The sequence below is a fragment of the Macrotis lagotis genome, chromosome 6 (genome assembly GCF_037893015.1).
Source record: "Macrotis lagotis isolate mMagLag1 chromosome 6, bilby.v1.9.chrom.fasta, whole genome shotgun sequence".
In the NCBI taxonomy this organism is placed as follows: Eukaryota; Metazoa; Chordata; class Mammalia; order Peramelemorphia; family Peramelidae; genus Macrotis; species Macrotis lagotis.
The window spans coordinates 166,734,272-166,751,480 of NC_133663.1; the positions used below are offsets into that span (position 1 = coordinate 166,734,272).

At 34.6% G+C, this 17,209-nt stretch overlaps 1 protein-coding gene across 1 annotated transcript in view; it reads right to left on the reverse strand.

The window, feature by feature from the left end:
- Positions 1-17,209, reverse strand: part of NALCN (sodium leak channel, non-selective) — a 278,783-nt gene that overhangs the window by 17,745 nt on the left and 243,829 nt on the right. Inside the window, exons 23-28 of the mRNA XM_074192773.1 lie at positions 10,404-10,497; positions 9,813-9,919; positions 9,491-9,565; positions 8,389-8,508; positions 6,178-6,246; positions 4,392-4,540 (exon numbers count right to left, since the gene is read on the reverse strand). Coding sequence (XP_074048874.1) covers positions 4,392-4,540; positions 6,178-6,246; positions 8,389-8,508; positions 9,491-9,565; positions 9,813-9,919; positions 10,404-10,497 — 614 coding nt within the window. The remainder of the gene's footprint in view (positions 1-4,391; positions 4,541-6,177; positions 6,247-8,388; positions 8,509-9,490; positions 9,566-9,812; positions 9,920-10,403; positions 10,498-17,209) is intronic.

Sequence of the window (17,209 nt, forward strand, 5' to 3'; positions counted from 1 at the left end):
AAAGAGGAAACCCCTTTTCTAAAAGAGATTTTAGTAAACTTATTCCCTTGTATCTCTCTCATCACAGGCATAATCCAGGGGGAATCCTTTGTCTAAAAGAGATCGTAAATTTCTCTGTTTTCTTGTGTCTCTCTCATCCCACTTCTGTGTTGCACAGGTTAACCCATTCTATCTATTATACTTGTGTTTTGTTTTAGCATAACCCATTGCTAGCTTCAGCATTGCTCTTGAATTCCATTCTCAAAAACTGAACATGTTCAAATCTGAACTCATGTTCCTCCCCTCCCCAACATCCCTCATATTGTTAATTCTCTTTTTTTGTTAATGTCCCATTGTCCTAATTTTCTGAATTTGAAATCTTTCATAAATTTTTGACTCTGCTCTCTCTTTGCCTCAATGATCCATGTCAAGTTATCATCTTTCTGCTGAACTTCAATCTTACATCAATTGTTTACTAGACATCTTCTCCTGGATACCTCCTGAGCACCCTAAATTGAACTATTGAACTTGTTCAAAATCAAACTCACCTTTTGTAGCCATGCATGCAAAGAATCTAGCATCAGTTTTTCTTCCTAGCTTAATTTCATATTACATCACCCATACTTTAGAACTCTACTAGAATGCAAAACTATATATTACTTATTCTCTCTCTCTCTCTCTCTCTCTCTCTCTCTCTCTCTCTCTCTCTCTCTCTCTCTCTCTCTCTCTCTCTCTCTCTCTCTCTCTCTCTCTCTCTCTCTCTCTCTCTCTCTCCTCTTCCCCTCTCTCAGTATCCCTTACAGTTTCAATAGGTTAAAATGTATTACACAGATTACTGACTTTGGGGGAATAGTTCCAAGTTGTTTTCCAGAATTGTCACACCATTTAGCAATTTCATCAACAGTACATAAGTGTGCCTTTACCCTCATAGGTCTTCTATTAATTGTTAGTTTTCTTTAGTTGGCACTTTTGACAATTTTATACTAATGAGATAGAATCTTAAAGTTATTTTTATGTGTATATCTCATTTTAATTATTTGAAGCAATTTTTATATAGTTGATAGTTTGTATTTCTTTTTTTTTGTGAGATCTGTATGCTCATCTTCTTTGATCATTCATCTAATGGGGAATGATTGTCATTCTTCTCTATTTGTCTCATTCTCTCTTTTTTTTTTTAGATTTTTTTTCAAGGCAATGGGGTGAAATGGCTTGCCCAAGGCCACACGGCTAGGTAATTATTAAGTGTCTGAGGCCGGATTTGAACTCAGGTACTCCTGACTCCAAGCCCAGTGCTCTATCCACTACGCCACTACGCCACTCCTATGCCACCTGGCCGCCCCTCATTCTCTTCAAGCTTTTGGATATCAGACCTTTACCAGAGAAATTTGCTGCAAATATTTTTCCTAATTCATTATTAGTCTACTTTTATTTATTGATTATATTTATGTGAACATTTAAAATTTCATGTGATCAAAACTGCCCATTTTTAACATTTATGATCCTTTTATCTCCTTTTTGATAAATAGCTGTCCCTTTATCCATAGCTGTGAAGGTGTCTCTTCTTACCTCCTTGATGACAAGACTATTTATAGTTGGGCTGGGCCACATACTAGATTTGAAATTATTGTCATATATAGTAGGAATTGATTATCTATACTTAACCAAACTACTTTTGAGTTTGTGTAGTATTTTATCAAATAGTAGTGTGTACTAAGCCTTATGTTGGCCCGATTCACCTTTTTACAATATAACTTGTGATTCTTATCTACTCAAATAATCTCAATACTTTCTTATTCCCTATAGGAAAAATTTCATATTCCTTATCTTGATATTTCCCCTAAAACAAGTGCTTAGTAGATAGCACAGTAGATAGAGTGCTGAGCTTGGAGTCAGGAAGACTCATTTTTCTAAGTTCAAATCTGGCCTCAGATACTTACTAGCTGTCACTTAAACCCATTTAATTTAGTTTTTCATTTGTAAAATGAGCTGGAGAAGAAAATTGTAAACCACTCCAGGATTTTTACTAATAAAACCCTAAATAGAGTCAAGAAGTGTCAAATACAACTGAAATCACCAAACAACAACAAAATATGGTCTTAACATAACTTTCCAGGTCTTTTCTTTGCAATTACCTATTGTATATTACATGTTCCAGATGAACTAAATTATAGGATAATAGATTTAGATTTGGAAGGGATTTCAAAGGTTATCTCTAACATATTAAAAATGATGATATTCAAGATTAGAGAAGTTAAATGACTTGTCCATACAGGTAGTAGCTGATAGGGCAGGGATTTGAATCCAGATATTCTGATTCCAAATCAAAAAGTCTTACTTTCTACCCTGCTCTCTCTGTACTATTCATTTTCCCTAAGATAAGTTGTAATTTTTTAATGTTTCACATTTTTCTCAAAATATTCTGTCCATTAACATGATACTGGTGTGATTTGCCATTTCTTTTTCCATCTTATTTTATAGATGAGGAAACTGAGGCAAACTAGATTAATGGTCACACAGCTCATGAGTGTCTGAGAACAGATTTGAACTCAGGAAGAAGAGTGTCCTGACTGTAGGTTTGGCACTGCATTTATTGTACCACTTATTGCCCTTTGCAAAAGATAAATTTTAAGGAATATATTGTAAATGAAGGTAGTCTCTATCAAGAGCAAAGGATGACAGAAGGAAAGATTGAGTGCTACAGTATGGAGACTTAGAAGACATGGGATGTCCCTGTAGAGAATCACTGGCAAGCTATAGGTAAGAATTTCATGTTACAAGAAGGTGTGAGTGGGTTAGAAACTATACCAGGGAAGGAAATATTCATAGCAGTCACATCAAGGATGTAGTGTTGCATTTCTCTTATCTCATCTACTAAGCTGTAAACTTGATAGAAGCAGGTCTTTTGAAGGAGCTATGAATTGCTTTTAGCATTTAGTATAATAAGAATTATTATTGTTAAAACATTTATATAATGCTTATTCTGTGTCTGGCACTGCTAAATGCTTTACAAATATTAACTCATATGATTCTCACAATAACCTTAAGAGGGAGATATTATTATTATTATCTTCATTTTACAGATGAGGAAACGGTGGCAAAGAGAGGTTTGTAGAGAAGTCAATGTCTCAAGTCATATTAAAATGCAGGTCTGGCACTTTAAAGTTCTTTGCAAGTAGCAGGTTGAATATAACAATATTTGATTCAAATTGAAAAGTAACTTGTCACAATTTTTATGGTTTCTGTCATTCTAGTTAATAAATATTTATGAGGACTTACTATGTCTCAAGTTTTAGAAAAAAGAAGAAAAATAACACAAGATAGTTCATGTGTAATCACAGCACAGAGTAGGAAATTGTAGGAGTAAAATAAATTCCTAGCTTAAGATCTCTAAGAAACCCCAGGATATAGATATCATGTGCCATTGGGTTTTAGGAAAGGGAGAAGAGGGAAGACTTGACAAAAGAGGCAGCAGTGGAATTTGTCCTCAAAGGAAGGTAAGGATTATGAATGATGACAACAAGAAGATAATGCATTTCCTGTCTGAAGAATGGATTGTACAAATATGTAGTTTCCAGTGATGTTATTTGAATTTGGGGAATATGTAGTTCAGTTTGGTGGTAGTGTAAAGGAAAACTAGAGCTAAATTCTATAGATAGACTATATGGCTAAGAAGATATTTTTTCCCATTTGTTCTAGGGACAATAGGGAGTTATTAAAGGGTCCTCAGCAATGCAGTAGTATGAATAGTCTTGTGCTTTAGAAAAATTGCTTTAGTAATTGTGTGAATGATAGATTGGAGAGAAGAAGGATTTTAATCAAAGAGAACAATTTGGAGTATACTACAGTAGTGTTGATGAGAGAGAACAAGTACCTGTTCCAATATGAGTGGGAAAAAGGAAACAGATGCAAGAAAATCTGTGGAGGTAGACCCAGCATAGCAAAACACAATTACTTATATTGAACTTAATTTCATGAGTAAGATAAAAATTGGTGAAAGAAAAGGAATATTCCCACGTCCCTTATCTCCATAAACAGTGATTATTGTCTATACAAAATCAAAATCATTTCTAAAGCTTTGTTTTTCTGCATTGAAATATAGACTCAATACAGTGCATACTTGGGCTTTTATGTGCTAAGTTTTCAATGAAAAAAAGTCACAAAACTTTTATGTAACATGATTATGACTAATTCTGGCAGCTTTAATTTCATTTGCCTTTTCATTTATTATCGTTGTCCTTTTTAGTCTCTAGAAGATAAAAACCCAAACAAACAAATAACCAACCACATAGTTTTTTATATATAATCTATATATCTATATATGTGTATATATATATATATATATATATATATTTATATGGGTATTGTTTCTTTACTTCACTAAAAAAAAGGAAATGGATATTAGACATGCCGACCTGTTAATGTTCTCTCCATATTTCACTGTACCAAACAAAACGACTCCAGCAAAGGCATAACAAAGCAGCAACAAAAACATTCCCACAATGATAAAGAAACTTTTGTACATGCTGACAACCACTGTCAAAAGGAGCATCTTCAGTGTTACCTGCAAACAAGAAGTATTTTATTTAATAAAATTAGCATAAAACATTCTCAAAATTTTTATAGATATCAAAGTAAGCTTTGCTTGAATCAGTGCCAGTTTTTAAAGGATTGATAAGATGTTCCATAGTATTAGTTCATAATTGATAAACATTTATCAAGTGCCCATTGAACTAAATGTTTGGATACAAATGCAGAAATAAAACAATAGCTGTTCGAAAAGAGCATTCATGATAGCATTGTTTATGTAATCACCACAATGACATGATGTTAAGGTAGCAGAAAGATTTCAATCCTTTAGATGTCTCATATGTAGTTTGGATTTATATTTCCTACCATACCGTTCTATTTGTAGAGACCAAGTACAATCAGTAGGCAATGTGACTTCTCCATTATCTCACAATCTCTAGACTTTTATTTCACATGACTGCTAGTACTTTTTTTTAAAATCTGGTTGCTAGATCTTCAGACACTTTTTGGTCGCTTTAACTTGACCAAACTAACATAGAAAAAAAGGACCATTCAAATTTTCTCTTTGAGGAATAAGGAGTCATTTTGATTCTTTTTTATTAACAATAAATGTTAATCATATTTGGTATTGGGTTTTTTTGGGGGGGGATAACACTAGAACCATTACATAATAACTTTAAAACATGAAAGTTTACTTATTTTTAACTTATATTATATTTTAGGGGTCACAGACACTATTATCTGTTAGACTTCCCTTCTAGAAACTATGGCAATGGAAAAGAAGACAAACACATATGTATCTTTCAGTTTATATCATATAGGAAATTCTTGAGTCATTTTTCATGAAACTAGAATTTTAGAGATGGAAGTGACTCATTCAAATATGTTAATTTTAAAAGTGAAAAACCTTTAAATGACTTTCTTAAAGTTACCAAGGCAGTGTTGGAACCATACTTGAACCCAGAGTCAACATTCTTTCATAGTTTCTGAATTGCAAGAATTTCTTTTCAGTCTCCATAATTATCATTGCCTACCTATTTAAGTTGCACTTTGAGTCTAGGTTATTTTTCTTACTTTTTTTTAGGTTTTATGCAAGGCAATGGGGTTAAGTGGCTTGTCAAAGGTCACACAGATAGGTAATTATTAAGTGTCTGAGGTTGCATTTGAACCCAGGTACTACTGACTCTAGGAACAGTGCTCTATCTATAGTGACACCTAGCTGACCCAAGTCTAGCTTATTTTAGTATCACTCTTATTCCCACTTTCATTAGCATAAAAAGACATGGTTTTGGTCTTTAATAAACTTACTCAAATTTTTCTTAACAAAGGAAAATTCCATTAAAACAAAATTTATAGCCATTAGAAAGAAAAATGAACAATGTTTTTGTGGATGATACACATCTTTAATGTGATAATTTACTAGATTTGCTCAATTAAAAATATCACTTGAACCTATGATCCCATCTGAGCACAAGTAGCTGATTGGGTTAAGATAATTACTGATATTGATGAGTTTATAGATTTATGATTTCAAATAACTTCTTTTTAATAACCCTGAAAGATATCTACTTATAAATGAAACGCTTCTTAGGAAGCTGATGCCAATTTATTATTGTATTCTGTCTTTATAATACAATTAGCTTCTAGAAACACCATCTATGAGATACTTACATGTTTTCCACATATGGAGAAAAACCTGAAGACAATCACACAGGCCCCCATCATATATGTATATGCATTCTGGAATTTAAATAGAAGAGAGACTTTCATAATTTGCACAAAGGATTTTGTTCCAGTTCCAGTTCCATTTCTCATTTGAAGTCATCTAAGAAGTCTACTGAAAAATTGCTTTAATAAAATGTGGAAATTCATATAGGAAATTTGTCTTAGAAGGTTCTGAAAAGGTCACCCTCACATCTCATGAATAAATATTATACATAAAAAGAAAATAATAAATGAGACTTGAGGCTCTGTTTTGCTTAGATGGCTTCTATATTGAAGGGTTATTATATAAAATAAGCATTTAACAATCATTTATTAATTGCTTCCTCTGTGCAAAGCACTGTGTTAGACACTAAGGAGAGATTCGAAGTTGTGATAAGGTTCAGTCTCTGCCTTCATGAAGTTTACAGATCAATAGAGAAGATGGCAAAGACATAGTTTTCATTTCTATTGATTCTAAGGTAGAGGATCTTGTAATGAAATATAAGAATTCATGGAATTTAGAGTTGAGAGAGTCTTTAAAAATCATTTAGTTCCAGAATTTCATTTTACAGATTAGAAAACTGAATCACAGAGAAGTTTCATGATTTGTTCAAGGTCTTACAAATAGTATATCAAAAAGATAGCATCTGAACTCAGGTCTGACAAAGAGTGTAGTTCAACATTAGAATGGATTGAAGATCAAGGCTTCTCTTTCTCTGCAAATCTTTAAAGACAAGACATATGCTCATTAATCTAGGATAGTCTGGGTATGACATGCTCTTTAAGTGATGGTGACTAAAGTGACTATTTTTAAGAACACAACAATCCACTAGACCAATATTTGTTGACTAAAAGTGACCGCGTTAACTTTACAATGAACTAAACAATTGACTTAGTAGAAGGGAAACATTCCATTAAATAGAGCTGTAATAACCATTCTCATAAAAGAAAAAAAAACTGCCAGAGGATGTTTGTGTTTTGTTGTGTGTGTGTAAAAGAGAAAATTAAAAAAAATTCTATTTATCATAAGTTCACAGATTTATCCTATTTATCATAAGATCACAGACCCAGAGAGGTATGTGATTGCAGACTCATCTACTTGAACCTGGAAGGCACCTCAGAGGCATTACAGCCTAACCCCCTTATTTTACCAGTGAGGAAACAGACTGATAGAAATGAAGGGAATGGCCCAAAGTCTTACAAGGGCAGCTAAATTGACAGAGCTGGAATTTGAACCCATATCTCAGGAATCTAAATCCAGTACTCCTTCCACCACACCATACCACCTCTCCAAAAAAGGATTTCAAACAGAAACCTATCTTTATCTCTGGATATACTTTATGTTTGTATGTTTGTGGACTAGAAGGGATTATCTTTTTTAGATAATCAATTCTACAATATATGTTGATAAGTGAGTGTATTTTCTGAATGAATAGCATGAGAAAGTGATTATAGGAGAATGAGTTTAACAGGGTTAAGAATTCCTATGAAGTCCTCAGTGTACAGGGAGCTATCAATCATTTAGTCCTTAAAAAGTGCCTACTATATGTCACACAGTTGTGTTGTCTTCAGTCAGACCTCACATATGAGAGGCCACCTTTCTCTAGCTTATGCATTAGAAAGGAGAAAAGACTACTTTTCCCATCCATAAGCAAATTTTGCTGGACCTTTCTCCCTCCACCTGCCAACAACAGTGAGAATTGGGTTCAGAGAAAAGTGATTGGTGACTAGGGGCTGTCACAGCTCATCCTGGGAGAGAGTTCTACTTCTGTAAGAAAGCAGCATAATACATTTTATCAACATAATATGTTATTAATAAAGTTGGCTCTTGTTTGTAGATGTGTGGATTCTTTGTGTCATAGACTCTATGGTATGCCATGCCACTGTGGTTGAGTGGGGTGGGGGAGAGAGAGATGGTGGGGGGAGGGAGGGAGGGAGGGAGGGAGGGAGGGAGGGAGAGAGAGAGAGAGAGAGAGAGAGAGAGAGAGAGAGAGAGAGAGAGAATATGTGTGCTTCTCTGTGTGTATATAAACATATCCAAAGACAAAAGAAGCAGTTTCTGAATTATCTTATATTTTACCTCTTCTATACCTATGCTTTTCTTCATTTGCAGATCAAATCTGGGATTTAATAATAAGCAAATAAGCAACACAGTATTATTGCAATTGGGAATCTTACAAGGAGAGCAAAGTGAAGTATCACCCAAATGACACCAAGGGAAGTAACCAAGAGATCATATCGATTCCTTCGGCTCTGCCAGAATCCAGCAGGTGACATGGCGATAATCTTCATTGTAACCTGATAAAAAATGAAGACCGGTAACATGATTAATTTTTTTGAGTAAAACTTTAATTTAACAAGCATGAATAGAAACTGCTATTCAATGGAAATACAAATATTTTTTTAAAAATTTAAAAAATTGTATAAAATTAAAAAATTGTTTTTCAGGTGTCACTTTCTTCAAAATACTTACTCATTAGAAATTGAATGAACTGGAATTATATTAATGCCAAGAGTTGTTCTTCTATACTCTTCCTCTTCTCCACCCTCCCCTACCTTAGCCACCAATTTAGACAGTATCATATTTTGCTTTTTTAGTTAAAACACCCATGGGAATAGCAAACATCGAGCACCTCACATTTATTGAATATAAATTCGAGGCTTAAATAAAAATTGAACTGAATAAGTGATTGTGAAGCCAACTTGTATTTTAAGGTAATCTTGGCTCTGTCAAGGGTAAATCCATGAGTCAGCTCTCCTTTTTGTATTTTGAGTACTTTAAATCACTGATTTTGCAACTAGCTCTAAATACTTGAGTTGACATCACTAATGCTGCCACAGCAATCCACAGTGGATTGGAAAAAGAAAAAAGAACATTCATTATACAAATAGGGGCCATCATATTTGAAAAGGAGATGTATTTTCAAAAACAACTTTCCTAAGATAACAAAACTAAACTTCCATTTTCATTTAAAGCTTCCATCTTAAAATGATGAAATGAGGGGAAAGCATGTGGTAGAGAGAATCTGATATGGATGGTATGGAATCTGATAACGGGGTTCAAATCCCAGCCCTGTCATTTAATATCTTTGTGATCTTGGTTAAATCAGAGAGGTTTTCTTCAGAGAGGCTCAGCTTCTTCATCCATAAAAATGAGAGGGTTTGATGACATGCCTCTGACAGTGCTAACATTCTGATTCCATACTCCATACTCTATGAAAGCGAATAATAGCGAATAAGCAGAAACCACTTAGAGAGTCTTAAGCCCTTAAGCCCATACCTCCAGGACAAAAATGAAGGTGAACACAACAGACATTGTTGCTAAAGGAACAGTCACTGGGTCTGCAACATCCCACTGAAATAGAAAAAGAAATAACATTTAGCCATGTGATTCCTAAAGATGTTTTCTCTCCTCCCTATTAGGGAAGCTTTTTAAAAAAAAATATGATAGAGCTTATGTTAAGACAAGAATGGCAGTGTGCTACATTCTCAGCTAGATGGATGAATGAAATAATTACAAATGCATAGTGTGAAGCAAATATATATTATATATATATATTATATATATATATATATATATATATTAAAAAAAACAAATGTACCTTGACTGACAGCAGCACAGATTGAGCCAGGACTAGCACGGCAATAGTCCTCTTAAAAAAGGGATGCTGGGTAATATCGTACATTTTAGCTCTAAAGCCATCATTATCTGCAAAGGAAGGATTTTTGCAAAGGCATTTTAGTCCTGGGTCACATTTGCTTTCTTGTTTTCCATTTTCTATAATGATCATCTCAAGACACATTCAACATTTTTTTTTCCTGTTACAGTTTTAATCTAACTTTGAATATTTAAAAACAACAACTGCATGAAGCCTTTAGTACAGAGAGGACAGTCACATTTCTGTCAAGCTAATATATTTCACTCACATTATTAAAAGGCAAGCACAAATATATTTTATTTAAAAATTCATTTTTTTCATTAAGGCTTATCCTAAAACCACTGAAGCACAACCTTTGGGCGGCTAGTTTTAATAGCCTTATGCAGAGATCTGTGGTTAGATGGCTGTTTCTACATTAACTTATGCACAACCTCCTAGTGGCCTCACGATTATTATTTTAATTTAAATCTTAGACTCCTGGGGAATCATGAACACTAGTGCCCAACATGAATGAAATCAGAGCATCTTTGATACCCGGGCGAGGTGGGAGATGAAGAGGTTGTGCTATCTTCAGTCTGCTTTTCAGATCTTCCCATCTTCTCTGATCTACAGTCAGTAACGCCGTTCCCTTAATAAACAAAGGAAAGCATAAAAAGCCTTTTGTCATCTAAACCCAGAACATTCCAAATGTGGTCATCATAAGACAAAAAAAAAAAACAGTACTGCTTTTTTGGAGCTTAAAAGATAACAATTCTTTTCACACAGGGTCACTTGGGTAAACAGGGTCAGAGCTTGTCTCTCTCACCTTGAGGGCAGTTCCCAAAGTCGACACTTTGGCTGGAAGACCCTACTCAGGGAGCAGACTTATTGCTATATGTAGAGTTAGGGTAACCAGCTGCAGAAAACGTTCGCTTTATATTTGATTCTCTACTTTCTCGAATAAAACAAAGGGAGGTAATATCTGCTTATTCTGTTTCATTGTAGAAGACATTGCAGCAAAATAATGGCTTCCCATTATTATTTTAGCTTGTGAAAGTATTTTTCTGTCCCTCCTATCTTCCCATTGTCCTTAAAATGTGCAATCTTATAAGCCATAAGGAAGAAACATCAGGTGTCGAGACAAAGGATTAGTGAGGAGGCAACCAATGAATTCTTCCAATTCTCTAATAAACAGCAGAATAATTATATACTAGCTTCTTTTATTAGAAAACTGTCTTATTTAGATGCAAGCATATTGCATCTGGTTTAGGCAAAATATAATAAACCCATACAACATATTTCGGGATTTAAAAAAAAGTTTTCCCTGTAACTCCATTTCATTTAATGAAAGACAGAGATATACAAGGTTGGAGAGCTTTTGAGGAGTGATTACTTATTTAGGAAATATTGATTTCCTATTTTTGTACTAAATACTGTGAGATATATGATATATGAGATCTATTTGGGCCGTGCCATTCAATGACTTATAATGTAGTGATTAAATATTAGAAAATGCTAATTGGTTTTAGTTTCATATCTGGAAATATTTATAATCTCTCAGATTCAACACTATTTTCATGCCACTATATATTCCTTTTTCTCTCCACCTTATTCTGCTCTGTTCCTTTCTTTCTTCATTTTTTTTTGCTGCTTTGAACGAGTGGAGACATCTGGGTTCAAAACCTACCTTCCTCTGACCCTTACTCTGAGGAAGTTAATTAACATCCCTGAGATTCAGTTTCCTCACATATAAAATGAGGATAATAATACTTTTAGTAACTACCTCACTTGGTTTCTCTGAAGAAGTGCTTTGCAAATGTTAAATTGCCATAAAGCAAGAGTACTTAAATTGGGGTTCACAATTCACAAAGGGGTCCATGAACTTAGACCGTCAAAAATTATACTGATATTCACCAAAAATGAAATGAAATTTATTTATATTTATTATTTGATTCCATTAATTCCTTAAATTATTTAATTCCATTATTCTGAGGAGTTCATAGGCTTCCTTTGACTGCATGGGTTCTATGACACAAAAGAGTTTAAGAATTCCTGCTACATAGAGATGATGACTAGACCTATGCTTTTGTAAGCATAGGAAATCCCTCTAACTATGTAGGTTGACATGTTTCATGCAAATTCTAGTCTTGTCCAGGGTCACGTAATTTACATTCCCGGGGGGGGGGGAAGAGATTTTTTTTTCATTTTTGTCTTTGTATCCCTAGGTAACAGAGGTATATATTACATAGATAAGTTTAGAGTAGGCACTAGATGTACACATGGATTACTTGTGCCTGACCTGTGGTAGAGCATTTTGAGTTTGCATTGGTCTGATCAGCCATAGTTAGACACACTGTAATTTGTCTCATATATAGTGATGTCATTTTGGTCTTCTTCAATAACTAAAGACAAGAACTAACCAATCTAAGAATGGGGTCATATTGGGCACTGAATAAAAACATATCAATTGATTCATTGATGTTCCTTCTAAGTTTTCTCCTTTTGTGACTAACCATACTAATTTTCCTCAAACATTCCTCATGTGCTACAGTTTATAGAGCCCTCAACCCAGTTAGGTGGCATAATAGATAGAAAGCTTGAAGGCAGGAAGACTCCTGTTCCTAAGCTCAAATTTGGCCTCAGATACTTGCTAGCTGTATGACCTTGGGCATTTAACTCTATCTCAGTTCCCTCATCTGGAAAATGAGTTGAAGAAGGAAATGGCAAACCATTCCAGTATCTTAGTCAAGAAAACCCCAGATGGGGCTGTAGAGAGTAAGACATGACTGAAAAATGACTGACAACAATAAAACATCAGCATCTCCTATCATGTTAGTTACCATTACAAAAATCACAGAATCTCAAAGTTAGTAGGAATTTCAGAGGCCAATCTTGTCTTAAAAAGAATTCTCTATAGCATCACTGGCAAAGGGTCATCCAATAAAGGGAAACTCATTGTCTTCAGAAACAACAATTCTGCTTTTGGACATCATTATTAGTTTATCCTTATTTCAAATCTAGATTTGCCTCTCTTCACTGTCTCTGTATTGCTCCAAGTTATGTGCTCTTGGTATACCCAATACAATCCCTCTTACATGGGCAACCTTTTAAATGCTTGAAGCCAGTTAATATATCTATTTAAACTGACAACTGCACTAAAATTTTGGGGACACCCTCAATGTTCCTTCTCCAGGCTTCTCCAAGTTCATTCATTGATTCTTGTTTTTAGGTTTTTTTTTTTGCAAGGCAAATGGGGTTAAGGGGCTTGCCCAAGCCCACACAGCTAGGTAATTATTTGAACTCAGTTACTTCTGACTCCAGGGCCAGTGCTCTATCCACTGTGCCACCTAGCTGCCCCATTCATTGATTCTTAAATGGCAATATACAATCCCTTCACCATGCTAGTTGCTCTCTTTGGGAAGATCTCTGGGCTTTCAACTGACATTCTTTTCTGTGTGGCAATGTTTTTCCAATGTTAGATGTATATATATATATTTATATAATAAATGTTAATATCTGCATACAAGTTCATATTTACAAAATGATTTCATACACATAAACCCATTTGATCTTAATAGTAAAAATAAGAAATTGGGAGTGCAATTACTATTACCATTTTACAGGTAGGGAAAGAGGCCTTGAGAAGTAAAGGAAGTTGGCCAAGGCTTGTGAGTAGTTGGCATTTTGATTCTGGGGTCACATGGGTAGTTAATAGTCTAATTCCAATTCCAATGATCTTCTTACTCCACTAGATTTTTCTTTCTCAATGATTAAGGGTAGTGAATTTTAAGAGTTAATTCATTTATGCATCAATGACCTAATTAAATCAGTAAATGGACTGATAAAATACTTAGTTTTGTTTATGTCACTTTTAGGTGTTTGACTAAGTGAAAATGCTTAAACTATTTAGAAAATTCATTTTCCTTATTATTGACCCTTTAGAAAAGCTGCTTCTAACAAGACCCATCAGGGGGCTGAAAATGCCTCTTCTATTTGTTGGCAGAGAAAATGGGAGAAAGAGGGAAGAAAGGATCTAGAGGGAGGAAATTCCTTGATGATGGAATACTGACAAAGAAGAGGAGACTGGTTCATGAGTAAGTTCAACAAAAAATGATGCCCTATGAAGAAGAGGGGCAGTTGATTCCCTTTGGCTATAGAGAAGATTTATTTTTGGTACAAATTCCAGAGCAAAAGTTCCCTTGAAATAAAAGGGAATAAAAATTTAGACTTTTCTCATATGAGGAATGAGAGAATTCTTTTTGGGATTCTGTTTATCATAGGATAAAAAAACAATAACAACAAAACAAAACAAAAAGCATGGCCTATAGCTCCTTTTTGATATTGAGTGATGTTTTTGTTTTCAAATATAAAAGAATACAAATGCTAGTAATATCGGGGGATTACATAAAGAGTGATGGAAGCTCTCTAGAATGAAAATCTGGAGAGGGAGGCAATATAGGCACAAGTTGACAGATACTGTAGATTTAGGGAGAATGGATTTATAGGTTCAGAAAAAGGCCAGACCCTGTGGTCTACATTTCTAGAGGGAAAGACTTTTAACCGTCAACAGTGAATACAAGTAGTAAAATTCATTGAAATACAACTGAAGATATTGAAAGAAATCGTGATTTATGGTTGCAAAGTCACTGTCAGTGAGATTTGAAATATATTGGAAAAGGAAGGACGTGCATTTGTAGAGCTGTCATTTACAAGTGGGATTTGCCTTTTCCCAAAATTGAGGTTTGGTTTGATAATCAACTCTGCACAAATGTATACTGTGCAGACTTATATCTTCAAATACTTGCTGGATGTTTGGACAATGCTTCAAACTTCATTTGTCTGCAAATAAAATAATCTATTTCTCCTGCAAATCTACCCCTCTACTTTTCAAAGTTCTTCATCTCCTAGCAGGACACAATTATCTCCAAGTCATCCTTGAAGTCCTTGGATCTTCCCTCTCCCTCCATATTCAATTTTTCCAAGTCCTATTGGTTCTACTTTCAGGTTGTTTTCATATACATGCTTTTCTTTCCACCTAATCCAGCTCACCCATATCATTTTAATAGCTTCCTGATGGTTCTTTTGATCACTAGTTTCTTGACTTTCAAATTCATCTCTTACTCAGCTCCCCAAATAATTTTTATATGTTTGACCCTTATCACTTCCCTATTCAAAAATTATCAGTGAATCCCTGTTGCTTTTAAGATAAAATTCAAAATCCTTAGATGTTTCCTAGCACTGTCATTCATGAATGTTGTTTTCTAGTTAAACAGGATTATTTGCTTTTCTCTGGAATCAACAATCCATTCTTATGTCCAAGAATTCATCTGGGATACTCATTTCCATCTTTCTCCTTATCTAGCCAGCTTTCTCCTTGTAAAGATAAAAATTCTCATCTTTCTACAAGACTTAACTCAGAGCAACCTTCCTTGATCCTTCACCACTCTTCTGGTCCTTACTTCTCTCTCAAAGAACTTTGTTGGTCAAAGAATCTTCTTGGATCTTTTCCTTATGCCCCTACTCCCTCATTCCAGTCCTCATCTTGTATTCTACTTTTAGATAGTAATGCCCTATGAGACAATGAAGGAAGAACTCTTGCCTTAAGAGACAACTCTATCCTTGAGGTTTACAAGTCTGTGTGATTTTGGATAAGTCATTTAATCCTCTTCATTTGTAAAATTATGTTTCCCTCTGGGATTAGATGGCTCCATGCTTTTTGTCCTTCATTCTTGGAGATGACCAAAGACATCAGGAGGGTGACGTCTTGAAATGTAGGTGAATTGGATTTAAGTGAGGCAGAGTTGCGTTAAAAAGAAGCCTAATTCTATTCTCTGGGGTCATCAGAATCCAGTGGCAAGACAGTGGATGACTGGACATCATATGCAGTCTTTCCCAGGGATTTCCAAGGTTTTGGTTTGTCTGAGGCAATATTCAGTGATTTAAGGGTAGGTAGTGTAGGAGATAGTGTTGGACTCCAAGCCAGGAAGACTCATCTTCCAGAGTTCAAATCTGATCCCGGACACTTACCAATTGTTTGATGCTGGCAATTCATTTAACCCTTTTTTCCTCAGTTTTCTCACCTATAAAATGATCTGGAGAAAGAAATGGCAAACCTCTACAATATCTTTGTCACAGAGTCAGATACAAATGAATGACCCAAGGACTCTAATTCTGACATAGATCTGTATCATCTATCTATCTACATATATGTGTACAGACACTCATAATTATACATAATATATGCACACATACACATGCAAATCATAGGGGTATAGATCTGGAACTGAAAGGAGACGACTGAGTAAAATGCCACTCATTTTACAGATGAGGAAACTGACAGGAGGCACAAATAGTATTGGTCAGAACTTGAACTAACTTTCTTGACTGTGCTATCTCTTGGTCAATCCTTCGTATTACCCCAAACAGAAAATAATTGAATAGCAAATGAACAAGGACTGATTTCAGAAGCTTTAAAGAGGACATAATTTACTTAAGAAGAACTGATTTTTAAAGACATAAGGGACTCTTTCCTATACTGTGCAATTCTGAATTATAAAATACATTGCTCCCAATGTTCACATTATTCTCTATCTTCCTATTTCATACCTCTTGCATTGATTACCTGACTAAGAAGGAGAGAGAACATATATGGAAGCCTGTTTATCTGCCATGAGGGAAGTCTTTATCTAACAATTTATATTTTCATTTTTAAAAAGCTAAGCTTTTCTGGGTAGACTAGAGGTGATTTAGATATTTTCTGAGAAGAAGAATTTATCAATGCTGTAAAGCAGATCTGATTACATTCAGCAGGCACCTGACTATAGATCTAATATCCTCTTTCTTCTTTTCTCTATATAATCTTCTTATCCCCCTGTACACCCCTTTCCCATTTCTTAATCATCACAAAACTTTGCTCTCAGCCTGGAATATTGTATGTGGCATAGTGAATCATGCACTAGACTTGGAATCAGGAAGACTTGAACTCAGATCCTTGGCTCAAATACTTGCTTACCATGGGCAAATTTTTCATATGGAAAATGATAAAGTTGAACAAAATGTCCTCTAATGTCTCATCCATTTTATAATCTGCGATCTTTCCAGGCATCCTCTTTTCTTTCTTTTTAAAAAAAATAAATTTAAATTTAAAATAAATAACAAAATAAATATTTATTCTTAAATACTGCATCTTTTAATTCTCAATCAGTCTAGAAGTTTGAGAATCATTCATTGCTCAGTCTCATTTGGACTGGCACAGGAGCTGTGACCTGCTCAAGTTTTCCCTGCCATTTCTTAGTACTCAGCATATTTATACTAAAACTTAGTGAAGATATCTGATTGGTTTTGCTCACTCCACCAGTTTC